Below are 15,905 nucleotides of genomic sequence, written 5' to 3'. Positions count from 1 at the left end.
AGTTTTTACCAAGGAATTCATTGATTGGTATCAATTTGCCACTGATTTCATTATCAGAAAGTCAATTCATAAATCAATATTTACCTCCGTAACCATATTCTTGGTATATGTAAATGCGCCCGGTGGACACTAATAATAGCTGTATGATTTTGCAACAACTATTGAATGCAACAAGAGGTACCGGCTTGCAACTTTTTGATAATGCATTCTAGTTAATCATGCATGAACAATGATGGATTCTAATCAAACTAGGATTGGGCTGCCCCGGTCTCGATCGGTTCTCTAAGTTATTGAGACACATGGAAGCAAATATGAATCAACATATCTTTCCATGGGGTTCGAGTATACATCCAAGTGAATAACGCCGATAGTATTAGGTGTCTTGGTAAATGAATATAGACTCAATGGAGACTCATTTCTCACAATTAGCATGCTAAAGAAAGAAAAAGGAAAATAATCTTCTAATTTTGATATTTAATCTCAAAATTAAGTAAATAACATGTATATGCTTGTATGATCATGTAGATTAAAAAGATAGGTGCATGTATTCCTTCTATCTAGTGTCACTAGATTCTTGTTCCCAGATGTCATACTTGGTTTTTAATTTTTTTACATTAATGGGGAGGTTGCCACCAACAGAAATAAAAAATCTAAGAAATGTACAACAAAAGAATAAGCTAAGAGATGAGAAGAAAAATTAGAAGAAACAGACCCAATGTTGTTACTAGTATTTGTTACATGTGCATACCAATTAGTAAAGAGAAAATAACAATCTGAGTGAAGATAAGACCAAGCACGAGATATCTATTTGCATCATTTCCGTGATCCATTGAACCATACTCACGTATGGTCTTGTGGTAGTTGGGAGGAGGTTCTGCCACAAAGTTGAACAGCATCATTTCTTTTCTTTGAATGGTTATCATTCCTCGCCAGGCAAGTTCATCAATATAGAAATGAAAAAGAGAGGAATGCACCAAGCTAAATGAATAAAAGTCATTGGTGCACTTCACAAAAAGAATTAGATGATCAGAATAGAATTGCTAGCTCGTCGTCAAAAAACGTATCTAATGGGAGGCAAAATGGATCGTCCTACTCAAGCGTAGAACCACCCAATTCCTGCCGAGCGGGCCATGCCTCGACCCCGCTAAGAGTCAAGCCGACCTCGGCTAGAGGCCAGGCTAACCTCGGACCCCGCTGAAGACCGAGCCGACCTCGGCCCTGTCAACCTTGATCCTATCGAAGATCTTGCGGATCCTTAGAACAAATCTGGAAATATATCTCCCGAATTCTCATCGAAGATCTCGCGGATCCTCAGAACAAATCTAGAAAGATATCTTCCGAATCCTCATCGAAGATCCCGCAGATCCTCATAACAAATCTGGAAAGATATCTCTTGAATCCTTGGCCCGCGAGATTGATCTTTGTGATTCACGCCGCCTCTAGCTAATGGCCAGCTGATCATAGCTCGGCTCGAAGTTTCAGGTAACGGCCGAGACCCTCATCCTATAAAAAGAGGGTAGGGAAAGGCCCTCGGTAAGCGATAAAAAGCTATGAAAAGCCATAAGAGGCCATTGAAAGGCACTTAGAAATTTTTTCTAAACTCAGAATCAATACTAACTTAGCCATCGAAGGGCTTCATCGGAATCCCCGGCTAAGGCTTCGTGCAAGTACACCGGTGCGCAGGAGGTCGGCTCCCTTTCTCCATCCCGGACGGCATCTTCTCAGCTTCCTCCGGCATGGTCACCCTTAGGTCAAATTTCAACCATAGCAATATCGATGGGCCGATACAGGTGCAATACCATTATTTAGGTGTGACATAGAACATCAAAGAATTGGTTGAAACTAAACTTGGTTTTTCTTGGAGATGCTTACATGTAACCTTACCTAGCATAGCCAAAACTTCCTTAGTCAAGTGTCATGTCAAGAGTCATGATAGATAAATGGTTATATATTGGAACAATTATATTAGTATTACTTAGTAGATGAAAAATTATATTAAATTAAATTTAGTATATGCACACGTGCCCATTCACTGTTGCAAGTTGATGCCTTTGATTTTCACATACAAGCTGCCCCTTCAAAAATCAAAAAAAGAAAAAGACCTGGGTTTTTTTAAAAATTCAGCATGTCATTTTTTGGATTTTCTTCACCCCCCAAATGGTGAACTCCCTTTTTGTTCTCTTTATCAATTCTTCAAAAACAAAAAAAAGACTTGTAATTCCTAAAGACTATGCTTATGTATGTATATATATGTATATATGTGTGTGTGTGTGTGTATATATATATATGCTGGTTGCTAAGGTGGGGGAACTTTATGTGAACTTTGGTAGGAGGCGTTTTATTTGGGATGAGCCTATCGACGAGAAGCGCTTGAAGCACCTCGACTTCTTCTTGACTTCATAATTCAAACTTCAAATCTCTCTCGCGCTTTTAAACAAGGATCAAACGATTCTTTCTCTAGCGCCAATATATTGTCGCTAGAATTCGAGTTTGGCTGACGTCAGTTGCTATCCAAGGTGAAGGTGAGTCGGCTGCAATTTGAAGTGGAATGTTTTGTGCTGATGAATAATGAAGATGTTGGTAAAGTGGCTAGCTGAATTCCCAGAATGCATAACCGACCTGAAATCAAAGTCCTCATGTTGGAGATTTTCTGGCAGGAGACCTTTCGATGGTCAAGCTAGTTGAATTCTAAAAGAGAGAGTTTCCAAAGAGAGAGTAGAGTCGAGAAAATGACTTACCTGAGAGCCCGTCGATCATTCTATTTGAAAAATGGGGTTGGTGTCCGTTATCGATATTGATGAAGTATGCAATAACTGCATGGTAACGACTTCCCACGTCATGCACGCTATAATACCCATCTTAATCGTGCAATCATGGCCGAGCAGGTGTAACTGTCGGTAAGATCATGACCATATTCTTGATGGGCATTAACCATCTTCAATCAGCCTTTAATGGAAGACGTGATATTTTTCCATTGCTTGATTAGGCAAGACGGTACTTTGGCAATCACCAAGGTGAGGCACTTCGGACAATACCGAGTCCAAAAACTTTGGCTCATATGTTCTAATTTTTTTTGCCCTGGTGAGCATCCACTAATTCTTAATCCCCTAGCCCGAGCATTGACGTTGGGGGAGAAGGGCTTCCATCCTCCTCTTCGGTAGTCCATCCTCCTCCTTAACAACGGCTATGGCCTTCGACTTCTTCGACTCCTCGCTCTCAATCCTTGTAGCCCATAATCCAAAAAGCTTGATGCCCAGCCCAACCTTTGAAGCTCCAGGCTTGAGCCTAGCTAATTTTGGTAATGCTTGAGGTGGCCCGACCCCAGCTTGGCCTGCCCAAGAAGCACGTCCAGTGAATAGTTGTATTAAATTAAATCAATTGGTAAGTGAAGAATCATGAAAATATGATTTATGAATCTATAAATAGTGATGTACTTGCATTTTTTTTGTACAAATATATATATATATATATATATATATATATATATATATATATATATATATATATATATATATATATATATATATATATATGTAAAATAGGTGTGGCACTTACCCCTATTTATCTCCCATCTCCGATTGAATTGCTTACCCCTAGAGGACTTATAAGAGAGTCCAATACACTTCCAAGTTATCAAGCATAAATATAACTATCTAGCCTTTGCTCTTTCTTCAATCTTTGAGTAGGAAAAAAATAAAGAAAAAGGGAAGAGTTGAACATGGAATTGCTTATATAATCTAGTATAAATCTATAAAAATATAAATACTGAAAATCTATAGATGATTTCCATCCATTCTTCTCTTTCTGATGTCTATGTATGTGATAGTTGGTAAAAAAACTTCCAAATTGGCTAAGCATCATCTTTTAGCATTATTTATAAGAGTAGATGCAGTCCTGGCATATGGAAAATAGAATTTGCAGGATAGCCAAATAATTTGACTGGTACATAATTTTTTAAAGGGTCCAATAGCATAGATGGACTCATTCATTACTTTCTTCTAGAGTTTTTTACCATGTTTAAGCAGGAAAAACACTTGGAATTAGGGTCCCACCTGGAGAGAATTGAAATAAACAACAACCTATTACCAAGCTAGACATGATTACATGAGCATTTTCAAACCTCTTACTCCAACCTCCCCCATTTCTGGCTCCATATTTTGGGATCTCATCTCACCATACTAGTCTGGCCCAGTACACTTGATTGATGCAGTTGGAGTCATAGAAAGAGTTTCAAAATATCTATATTGTTGATTTGAGGTGGGTCCAAAACTTTACCTCTTGGTGTCCCATTCTTAATAACCGTGATATCCGAAGCGTGCAGGTTTCTGATATCCCTAGGGGTGGGCCGGTCAGACTCTCCAAAGTGTCTCTGGCTGTCCAAGCAGTGGATTTGTCCCCTTCCTCAACCACTGTTTGACCCTTGTGGGGAATGTCCTCCTCCTTCTTATCATCCATAATAATATCATTATCATCATCATCATCAGTCATCACCATCATCATCATTATAATTATTATTATTGTCATTATATATGTTAAATCACTATCGATGCTGTTATCATTATAATTATGATTGCGGTTACTGATATCATCAAAGAGAGAGAGAGAGATGAGACTCGAGAAAATCTGAAACCTAAAAATTGCAGAACATTCACCAAACATTAACAAAAGAAGGATGTAAGACATTGGATAAGAAATTATGTCTATACATATGTACATTGAAAAAAAAAAAAACAATACACAACCTTATCAATCAAGTACTACCTGCAAAAATCTTTAATAACTTTTAGAAACATATGAGCAATTAAATTTAAAAATATATTTGGTCGAAAAAAATTGGACTCTGAAATAAAAATAAGAATCAATGATTTTCGTCCCAGCTATTTGGCTGCTGATGGAAAAAAGAGGAACTTGGCGAGTTCCATTTAGAGAATAATCCAATTCAAGTTGCTCTCAAGCATTAAAATCCAATTCTGATTCAGAAACCAAATATGTTGATTCCTATTCTAATTTATTGTGATGCTGAATCCCATTCCAATCACCAACTAAAAGCACCCTTATAATCAAATTGAGGGGGTTTATGAGCTTAGAAGTTGGTACGACCGTCAACACCCAACACACTTCTGTGCTTTGAAGGGACACAAATCAGTACATGAAGGACGACAGACACCACATGGCCTCCTTGTCCTTTAGCTCTTGGATTGTTTCGGCTGCTGGTATGATAAGATCCCCCACTTTTACCGAGGAACAGGTAAAATATAAGAACTCAGCCTAGAGAGATGGGATAACATTTTTTTTACATTGAATCAACTATCAACCATTTAAATCCATCATGCATTCCACAGAAGTTGAAATTTCCAGAGAATGAAGAATAATGGTGAGAAGTAACATGAGAAGAAAGCTAAGTTACAAGAAGTTGAAACCAAACTATTTTAAAGTCTCAAAACTAAAATTTGCTGAGGTACTCGTTAACATGACCAGGTGTAATCTAGACATTGGACCATTAGCTAAGAGCATGATTCGACACAAACATTTATTTTAGTGCTGAAGAAAGAGACTGGCAATGTTTCTCCTTGCCATGCCAGGTCAAGGGAATGTTGCTACACTAGGAACTATCACCACCTATGATGGCTTGATGGCATCGAGAGTTATCTATGAAATGGGAGTCTGATGGATCTACAAAATCTTCAGTGAGCTTTACTGTTGGTTCCTCTGCAAATCCTTCCATGATTCTGTTCACCTACATTCCGCTTTGGTAGCCGGCGGAGTGCAAGAGCACCGCTTTGATTTCTTCAGGAAGAACTCCAGGCCCATCCTTGCATTGCTGACAGAAAGAACAAGGGAACATATTTAGCTGATTAATTTGAAGGAACTAAATGGAATAAGCTCGAAGTAAGAGGTGAGAGCACGAAAGAAAGCTAGAAAGTATGCGATGTGCTTTAGAACTGCAGTGATGCTAAATGGATAGAAGCTTACCTCAGCTCGAAAAACATCCAGTGCAAACCCATTGAAACAGCTGATGACTGCTTGTTGGATGTCAAGACCAAGACTGTCAAGTGCCCTCATGGTGGAAAGCAACAAGCCAGGTTTTCGGCCACAAAACATGTGAATGTTCACTGCTCGGCCTTCTCTTGCCCTGACTTCAACCTACACGTAGAATATACGCTAACAAAATTTATACCAACATTTATCATCATTATTGCGTTCACCACAAGCTATATTTCTAAAACTCTACAGAGAGCACAATGGGTATCAGAAGGTCTATCCACCTGGTAGTTTGTGTCCAAATTGATGCTAAATTGGGCAAAGCTTCGATTGATTCCAATGCGGACAAGCAATCAAAATCAGAAGAAAAAATTGTTTCTCCCACTCAATTACTATTCAGCACATATCAACAAAATGTTTTTTTTTAAAAAAAAAATAAATAACACAATAGCAAAATGTGCCAGGTACATGTGGGTTCAAATCACAAGAGAAGAAGTTCAGGATCTAGATTAGCAGCACGTTTCGTGATGGGCTTTGCACTTCTATGTAGGGAAACCTTATGTGCTGATCTGAAGGTTACTGAGCCTCTTCTGAGCCAGCATCTTGGTCAATAAGGCCAAGGTGGTGAGGTGGGCACAACTGTAGCTGTCCCCTGTGGTCTGTGAATGACCAATTTCTATTATCAGAAAAGAAAAGAAAAGAAAACAAAACAAAAGAAAAAGAAAAGAAAAGAAAAGAAAAAGAAAAGAAAAGAAAAGGTTGAAGCTACAAGTTTAGTGAGGAGACATGCGGGCCATGTAGATGCAACCTGATAAAAGATGGGACTCAACTCAGTTCCAACATTATTGAACCATATTCCATGTCAGCATCCTGAATCTAGACTCAATTTGTGAAGAACTTTATGTCTGCACCTAGTAAACATGGACATAACCACACTCATAATGATAGTGCAAACTTCTGATCTGACCCATTATATTTCCGCACCTTAACCTTCCCTCGCACAAGTCAAGATGGAAAGCATGGGTCGAATCACAGGTTTGAAGACCACCCGAGCTGGATCCTGTAGAGGTGTAACCTAAAACCTGACCTGAACAATTTGCAACCGGCAGCCCTTCTAATGACTATATTTATATCAAAAAGAGAAAAATAAGTTGGAAAGCAACTTCTTGATGAAGCTAGACAATCTAAGACAGAAATGGTGGCAAAAACAGATTAAGCTAACAATAGCAATTTTAGAAATCAAAATCCAAAAAGGAGTGAGACATCTGCAACTCTGACCAAGAAGTAATGAACTTACCCTGGGTGGTTGACTTGTGGGGCTTGCTAATGAATTTGGGCACAGTTCTTCCTTGACACGAGATGGCAGTGTTGGTGGTGTGGGTGTCAATGGGTGAAAGCTTGTTGTAGTTGCAGCAGATATTGAAGAACTCGAAGGTGTTGACTCAAGTTCGTTGTGAAGGTCATTGATCCTTTGCAGAAGCTCCTTCAAGTACTCGATTGCATCTCCAAGAATAGAAGCTCTATCCATCTGTCAAAAGGAAGAGGAATATTTACACCGACATATTTACACAAAATTACCAGGAACCCCAGAACAGGCCATCTATAGTGTTAGAAAACCACATTAATCAGTAGTAAAACAGTCTCCATCACCATTCAAGTGCATGTCTTGTATACCAATGAGAGCAATATATGTTTATAGGAAAAGAATTTGCACATCATGCCCTAACACATTGGTAACATATTTTGCATATGCTCCATATGCCAAAGTTTAAAAATTTGAGCAGGAAATAGCAGGATGTGACAAGGAAAGCTAATAGTCCCGTAATTTTCCCTGGATATTGCATGCAGTAATCATAGCATGTTGTAGATTTTTCAGTCAAATTCAAAGATACAAACTACTCCAAGAAAAGCCACATGGAGAGAACAAGGACATCCAATCTCGAAAGGAAATTACACTATACAGGAAAACTAGTTAGAGATGGAGGATATGCAAAGAAAAACCTACTCAGTAAGCTAGTTTGAAATAAATCTGTAATCTTTGTCACAAATGAGACTTCATCTGAAGGCAGGATCTCCTACTATGAAACAACTAATAACCAACACCAACGATTCAAACATGTCAACATGCTATTCTTTTTATTCCAAAAAGCTGTACTCCCATCTGTTGCAAAAGCCCCACTGACCCTCAGTGTGGAACAACAAGGGACAGGTACAGTAGAAAGAGAATGCAAGTAATTATCACATAAAGGTGCATGCAGACATGACCGCTCTAAACATGTCCCTCAGATGGGTCCATTTATTTTAGCTTAGTTAATATTTCAAATATACAGAAATTATTTTATAAAGAAATACTCATCAAGTCAGCTACAAATTCAGCAACAGTTCATAAATGCAATCAGGTATACAAACAATACAAATCATTTGACTGCTGCCATAAACAAATCATACTTCACGGTAAATTTTAGCAACTAGATAAACCAGCACCATCAAGTATTAGGTAAGAGTGACTACTGTGAGCAATTTGGTATATTGTTTATAATCAAAGCACAAGTGCAACATTAAGTTGTTAAGAGCTGCAAACAAGTCAAACCAAACTGAGCTATATGCTGTTCACTGTTCAGGCTTGGCTGGTATGCAAAGCGAGCCATTACCTTGGTTGTCTTCCAAATGAACAAGCTTAAGACCGGCCTTCAGGTGAGATGAATCCAAGCTGTTCATGAACAGCTCAATTCATATGCTACCCTATATTATGAAAAGCTCAAACAACAAACGTGCATGATTGATCAGTAAGAACAACCTCATAATATTAAAGCAATGAATACTAGGCTAATAAGCCAGGCAACAATACCAGCAAAATTGAAAATAGTTTACTAACATGATGAAAGGAACGCAAACAAACCATGAATGTGGGCTCATATTCATTAATGGTTATCAGAATAATGCAACGACATGCAGAACCAGAGCAATAGATCCAAAAACTGTTCTCCTGATAGCAATCATCAAGATTCAAGAAATTCACAGACTGGTGAATGCAATTCAAATATTATAATGTTCATTTTTAAGTCATTAAGCTGTTATCAAATTCATTGATTACTAGAAGATATAGCTGAATAAGGAAGAAAAACAAGTAACAGGCCCAACACGAGATCAACCAAGAGATGAAGAAAATAGAGTTCTCACTTTGCTGATCCTTGGAACAACGGATCGGAGCATGTAAAGCCGGTCATTGAGCTTCTTCCTCCTCCTCCTCTCAGCCATCAGATTCTTTGCAGGGGGTCCCTTCTTCTTCTTCCCTTTCTGATCACCACCACCAGACACTGTACTATTGGTATTCGAAGTATTCCCTCCATCACCATACTTGACATCTCCTTCGCCTTTGGCATTCTCAGTCGCAGCCTCTTCTGAGTCATAATTCAAGCCGGAGCCATCAATGCTCGGCTCGTCTATCTCATCCTCTTCATTCCCCCTCCCCGTCTTCTCCTGCTCACCCTCCATTACACTCCTCCCATTGCTCCCCTGGCCTCCACCTGGGCCCAAGAGCGCCAAGCCGGCGCCTTTCTCTCCCACCACCATAGGATTCTGCCGTAAAGCTGCAGCGGCTCGCTTCTGGAACAGAGTCGGCTGGGCTCCCACATGTGGGAAGATCTCCAGAGGTCTCAACACTTTTGACCGGTTTAAGAACGTCGAATTCTCAAAAGAATCAAAACCCATTGGATGGAAACCGGCGCCGGAGCTGGAACCGGGGCCATTTCCTGTGAGCAGCGGCAACCAGGTGCTCGAGAACTGGGGAGCGGAGCCGAAACCGAGACCACCCATCTGCCCGTTCTCCCCCACCCCAGGGAGCCCCAAAACCCCTCCGCCGCCCCCCCTGCCCATCAGAACAGAGGAATTCGACAGCTGGGCCGCCGGCAGAAACCCGGCAGCGTCGCCGCCGAGATCGAACCCCGCGTCGAACGGGTTGGAGCATACCGCCCCAAGGAGAGGAGCAATGGCAGACTTGGAAGGGAGGAAGGGGACGGAGGAGGAGTCCACCGGCGGGAGGAGGGACGCGCCATGCGGGGAAGGGTCGGACGGAAAGGTCAGGTCCTTCATCTCCTGCGGCACTTGGAGGGCGCCGAAGGGGTTGTGGGCGGAGGAGCCGGGGTCACCAGCGCCGCTGAGGTACCAGTCGTCCTCCAGGAGGGACTTGAAAGAGGGCAGGCCGAGCACGTCTTTGTTCTCACCGGCGCCGGAAGCGGGGGAGGCGTCGGCGGTGGACCAAGGGGCGGCGCCGTCGTCGTCTCCGCCGCCTCCGCCAGAGTCCTCCATCCAGGCCGCGCCGCTAAGCCTTGACAGCATCGTCTGCTCTCTCTCTTTTTTTTTTTCCCCTCTTAAAAAAGCTCGAGAGAAGCAAGTAATAAAAGTGGAGAGACAGAGAAGGGGGTTAAGACTTATAAAAGCTTGCCCTTTTTTTGAGTTACTGTTTTTGGGAGGGGGTAAGTGTTATCTTTTTGTATTGGTTCACGCACAGGGGGGAGGCCACTTGGAAGGAAAGGAAGGGGAAGAGGGGGGGTCGGCTTTTGAACGTTACGCTGGAAAGCAGGCGTATGGTTATCCATCCCTGCACTGTCTCCCAATGTTTGTTACAGGATACATATGTCCCAAAATACCCTCAAAATTTTTTTATAATAATGTAAGCTATTTATTTATCTTTGTTATATATTTTCTTTATGTAGATGGAGTGTGAGAGGAAGCTCTCATATTAGTGGCAACATTTTTATTTATCCAAAAAGAAGAAAAAAAAGCTGCTTTGTCATGGGTGAAGAAAAAAAAATAAAATGTTTCTATTGTTATATTTTTATTTTCGGAAAAATCACATTTGACCCCTTAACTTTACCCAAATTGCATTTCTATGATCCTCTTGGATAATTTTAAATTGGATCCTTTAAATGGTAAATTGATCCAATATGATCCTTGCCATATATCTCCATTAATTGGATTTCAATGGAAGTCTCACATGATGGTCACGTGAGTTTTATAATTTGCTAAAATTTGTAATCTACACTTCTTCATGTTTAATTGAAGAAAAAAAAATCCTCCGATGACTTTTCCTCCACATGACTATTTAGACCACCATCTTCATTCGAGATACTCACTACCCTTGGAATCGAGCTTGACTAGTACTTTTGCAACAATATCTCCACCCAAGACCTTGCCATCATCTATGACTTCGCTATCATCTTCTCCTAGAGGGGTCAGACCCTCCAAGAGTATTTGTGGTGCATCGAGTATTGCCTCGATTGGGGCCTTATATCCTAACTTCACTGTTAATAATGGTAACACCACACTCCTTATCCACGAAGGAATCAACATCGAGGAGTATGAGAAGACTGGCAACATGTCGACTTGACATCTATGAGCGACACTCAGTTACAGATAATGCTAAAGTTCATTAGGGACAAGCTCAAGGTGGACTTGAAGAAGTCACCATGATGAAGGAGAGGCTCATTGGCATCTTCGAGAGACCTATTGGTGTCGAGAAGAGAAGGTTGAAGAATGGAGGAGCAGGTGGGGGTGGTGGGAAGTGATCAAGGAGGGTCAGGTGTAGGAGTGGGCAATAAAGGAGACCATAGAGGTAATATTGGAGTAGGAGTCGTGACCAAGAGAGACAAGGTGGCAGCCTGGCAGGCAAAGAAGAGCTTGAGCTTTGATAGGACGATGGGCTTGGCGAGGTCAAGGGTGTTATAGCCAGTTGAGCTCATGCTTCACTTGATGGAGCCAAGGCGCAAAGGCCTCAATCTCATGGCATGTAAGGAAGACATGCTTGGAGATGACATAGAGGTTTTTATGGCTATCGGCAAATGGCAGGGCATATGCCGGTAGGGCTCGTCGAAATCTTTGGGTTTTTGGACTAATGTCTAACCAAGAATAGCTTATATTGCGTCCATAGTTGGGAGAGGCAATGCACTCTTCATGACTCAAAGATGGGGGCTTGATGACGTCTCGGGTTGGTTGGATTGTCTCTCGGGATTAATGAAGAATCACTGTGAAGAAAAAATAGTGGTGGAAGACCAGAATAAAAAAGAATATTGTTTAAGAAAGATAAAACACTTTGTAAATGGTTTAAATGGGAGAAGATATTTTCATCATCTAGGATGGAATACTATTATACTAATGATGTAGGGTGGCAGATTGGGCCTAGTATCATATCAAGTCAATTTGCTAACTTAAAGGATCCAATTATAAATTTTTAAATATGGGGTGGTTTTGTGCAATTTGAGGAAAATCAAGGTGACAAAGTGTAATTTTTTCATCATTTTTTTTGGTGGAAGAAGGTTTTAATTAAAGTATGTGTAGCTATGTAGCTATTTATTCTTTTTTAGATATTTTAACTTTTCTAAGCTAAAATTTGTCAATAACCCCTCGTTCATTCAAGTAAGGGACTTTTCTTGCCATATAAGTCATAACAAATCAAAGTAAAATTTATTACCTTTTTCCATTAAATTTTATTGATGACAAAATTTAGCCCAAAATTAATATATTTTTATGTTATGGCATTGGTAATAATAATCCTATAACATCATGTATGAACTCTAATATTTCTACAACTGATAATTAATTAGGGAACTAATTATCAATGAGCATTGATAGGCAAACTTATCACTTTCTCTCAAACACATTTTACAGAGCAGAAAACTACAAAAATATGTATAATGATTGATTGAAGATGGTTGTTGTTGAGACCTTGAGGACTATTTTGTCTCACTCAAAGAATACGGTCCCAGATGTCTTTTTACAAGAAAGAGAGAGTATTTTTGAAGTGCATTACAATAGAAGTATTATAATGGAAGCTATTTTACCCCTGGTAAATTTTCACCAATTTTGGGGTCAAGTCTTCAGAGGGATTTGATCTTTGTGCTTTTTAACTTGAAAGATAAAAGAAGGCACGTATTCCGGCAAGGGGGGTAATTAGTACATTTTTGTCTCTGTCCAGGTTTAAAGAACGTTGGGATTTGATTTTTCTGAGCAAAAGGTGTAGCTAGTCCTGATGAAGAGCATGTTACATGAGTTCAGTTATGATGTTAGAGAGCCAAGAATTCAAGAGGTTAGGTAGACCAGGGTAGTGTTCATTCCAATCACAGGTCAAGATGATAAAAGGAAGAGTGGAAGACTGAAGCCTTTTCTTATAAACAATTTGATTTCAAGTCCAATCAATCTCATGTTTCTTGTGAAGCCATCAAAATCAGGGAAAATGCGAACAAAAAGACCTCAAGTGGCAGATAAACGAAATCAACGTTTAAAAATTTCATCTCTTGCAGGTTGCAATGTACATGGATAAGGCTTTGCTTTTTGGGCAAAACTGTGGATAAAGAATCCCATGTTTCCATGATTACTCTAATTTTTGACTGCATTGAGCTGGTTAAATGTAACTATATGGAGTTAACTTAGTTGGCAGTTATGATATTGGTTTTAATTAGATTGGCAGTGGTCCATATGCTAGGGAAGTCATAAAGGGAGGTGGGTCCTATTCATGTGAAGAAATAAGTGTCTTGTTCTTGTATTTAATTTATATGAGAGAGGAAAATAAAAAAGATATGGCTGATTCATCTATTTATAGATACAAGCATAGGAACTATATCTGTGATGTCAACTTCCAATGTTTACATGATCGACATCCTTGATCGGAAATCGCGCGGTATCCTGTGTGCTAGCAGGAGGCATATCAATTTGAGGGGAAATACACTGACCTAGTACTATCATACACTGTTAATTGGAAAAATCATGCCTCCTCTACAATTTCTTCTGTGAGTTTAAGTGCATAATTATGCATGAAACATATGTAAGAATATTGTGGAACACCCCAACCAAGAGGAGCATAAGAATCTAATTAAAGTGCCTATTAGTTAATGCAGCTATAACCTTCTAAATCATAGTAAGTGAATGCAGAGAGTAGATAGGATGGTGTTTCCATGCTACACACTCAAAGGGACATGTTTTTAGCCAGTGCACCTTGCTGAAACATCTTGTCCTCTGTCTCTTTCTCCATTCAACATCATTTGGGAAAGGACACACCAGGGCAGTGAAACAGTGAAGCTATTAAAACAAAAAGGTGTGTTTAGCCCATGCCTTCTGAACGTCAGAAAAGAGTGACTCAACTTCCTCAGAGAAGCAAGTGTGAGAACTATTAGAAACATAGAAGAATGAAAAGTGAGAACTCATCATCAGATATGATTCTATAAACACTAATACTTGCTTTGCTAGTGCTTCTAACTGAACTATGCTTAATGAGATGGCAAGCTGAAAGGAATCATCAGAGGCTTAATGCATGTTTAACTGTGTGGGGCCAACACTTTGCAAGGCTCATCAATATCCTTGTTTGCATGATTTATTCATGCATGGTTTGTGGACCCCACTCCATAGCCAATTGGAGGTCGACAACTTAATTAAGATGTTCTACTTTTCAAACATGAAATAATGTAGCATATTTTTCTTTTCTTTTCTTTGAAACCAAAAGACAAACACATGCAGACTATCTTAATTCGTCCCCGAAGCACAAATCTCAATTAGCTTTTAACTCTCGGACAAACCCTATATATCACCTTAACAGGAACTTGCAAGATAGATACAATTTACTCAAAAGGAATTTTTTCATGGACTTCGATATCTGCAACTTTTTTTTCAATGCATAGCAAGCCTTCTTCTAGTTTACGATAACACTGCCCTTCTTTCTCAAGTAAAGTTGAAAAGAGAGATATATAGCAACTTTACTATCGGTTTTCAGCGGCATAAAGCCATGTCCGTTATCCTCAAAAGAGCAAGGGCAATAAGTTAAACTCAAAAGGTGGCAAACATCACTGTAGGCTGCCCTGCTCAAAGGGGCAAAGTACTTAACGAGGTTACGGGGGAGAGAGACGAGAGAGACGGTGCCGGGCGATGCCAACGTCCGGATGGGGTCACGAGTAAGCGTTATTAATGGCAAAGGAGACAGACAAAAGAGAGGCAGAGGTGTATGTGGGGATAGAGAGAGAGAGAGGCTGCGAGTTTTGCAGGGTGGGAATAAATTGGAGGATGGGAGAGCCAAGTTTCTCGTGACAGCCCTACTCACCGCACCTAAAGAAGATTCCACAATCCATCCACCTCACTCTCAAGCTAACAAAGAGGGGAGAGGGGTTACCCTTCTTCCATGCAACGTAACAATTTTTTATCCTTACGATTTGCCATGCAACGTAACACTTGGCACCATCCACTCAATTCCTAACATATGGTGAACCTTTCCCATGTTCAGTCTTTATTATTGCCGCATGGAGGAAATGACAGGAAAAGAATGCTATCATTTCTGCAATTCAATAACGATTCCTCCAGTAATAACTCCATAGTTAGGCATGTTCAGTGAGAATAGTATATGGTACATGTGACCCCTGTGATGAAATAAACAGGAGATGGGATTCGAAGTTCTGGTTTGAAGGGGATTATGAGTTCCCTCACATGACACGGGTAATGGTTGTGGCTTTTGAATTCGAGTACTGCTATATGATGACAAGTTGTCCTGGAAGAGAGAGTCCAAGCTTGACCAGTTACTGTTTGTTTGGGGTTATTTTTTGTGGTCTCTATTTCAGAGGGTTTCAGATAGAAGTAGGTGACATACAGCTTCTTTTCGAAGGACTCAAACCAATGCCTGACTGATGGAGATCGACACCTGCACGTCTGTACTAAAGAACAGTTGAAAATTGCGTCTGCGTCATTTTCCATTCCTCTTTGTAGACCGGTCCAAGTAGAGTGCATTCTACCCAAGAAATTGGTTCAACTGAGAGTTTGCTTTGCCTGATTAAATTCTCAACTAGATTAGCTGGTAGAACACTTGTTTTTGGTCACTAATGCTGGTGGCAATCGATTTGAATAGCTCAAGCTCAGCTCACTAAAAAGCTCAATTCAAGCTCACTTCG

General features: G+C 40.1%; 1 protein-coding gene across 2 annotated transcripts; it reads right to left on the bottom strand.

The window, feature by feature from the left end:
- Positions 1 to 5,351: 5,351 nt before the first annotated feature.
- On the bottom strand, positions 5,352 to 10,504 carry LOC103707816 (transcription factor ICE1-like). Of its 2 annotated transcripts, XM_008792479.5 has the most exons (4): positions 9,163 to 10,504; positions 7,280 to 7,510; positions 5,974 to 6,144; positions 5,352 to 5,821 (listed from the first exon to the last, which is right to left on the bottom strand). In XM_008792479.5, exons 1-4 carry the CDS (start codon positions 10,318 to 10,320, stop codon positions 5,738 to 5,740), a joined length of 1,644 nt encoding a protein of 547 aa, XP_008790701.2. In that variant the 5' UTR covers positions 10,321 to 10,504; the 3' UTR covers positions 5,352 to 5,737. The 2 variants fall into 2 exon arrangements, with proteins under 2 accessions (XP_008790701.2, XP_008790702.2); XM_008792480.5 differs by lacking the exons at positions 5,352 to 5,821; positions 5,974 to 6,144 and adding an exon at positions 6,345 to 6,641 and having other exon boundaries at positions 9,163 to 10,390.
- Positions 10,505 to 15,905: the final 5,401 nt, after the last annotated feature.

Source organism: Phoenix dactylifera, chromosome 11 (assembly GCF_051530095.1).
Source record: "Phoenix dactylifera cultivar Ajwa chromosome 11, Ajwa_hap1_PhDact_Kaust_v1.1, whole genome shotgun sequence".
In the NCBI taxonomy this organism is placed as follows: domain Eukaryota; kingdom Viridiplantae; phylum Streptophyta; class Magnoliopsida; order Arecales; family Arecaceae; genus Phoenix; species Phoenix dactylifera.
The sequence above is the reverse complement of the archived record's forward strand: the minus strand, read 5'-3'. Positions and strand labels throughout refer to the sequence as shown.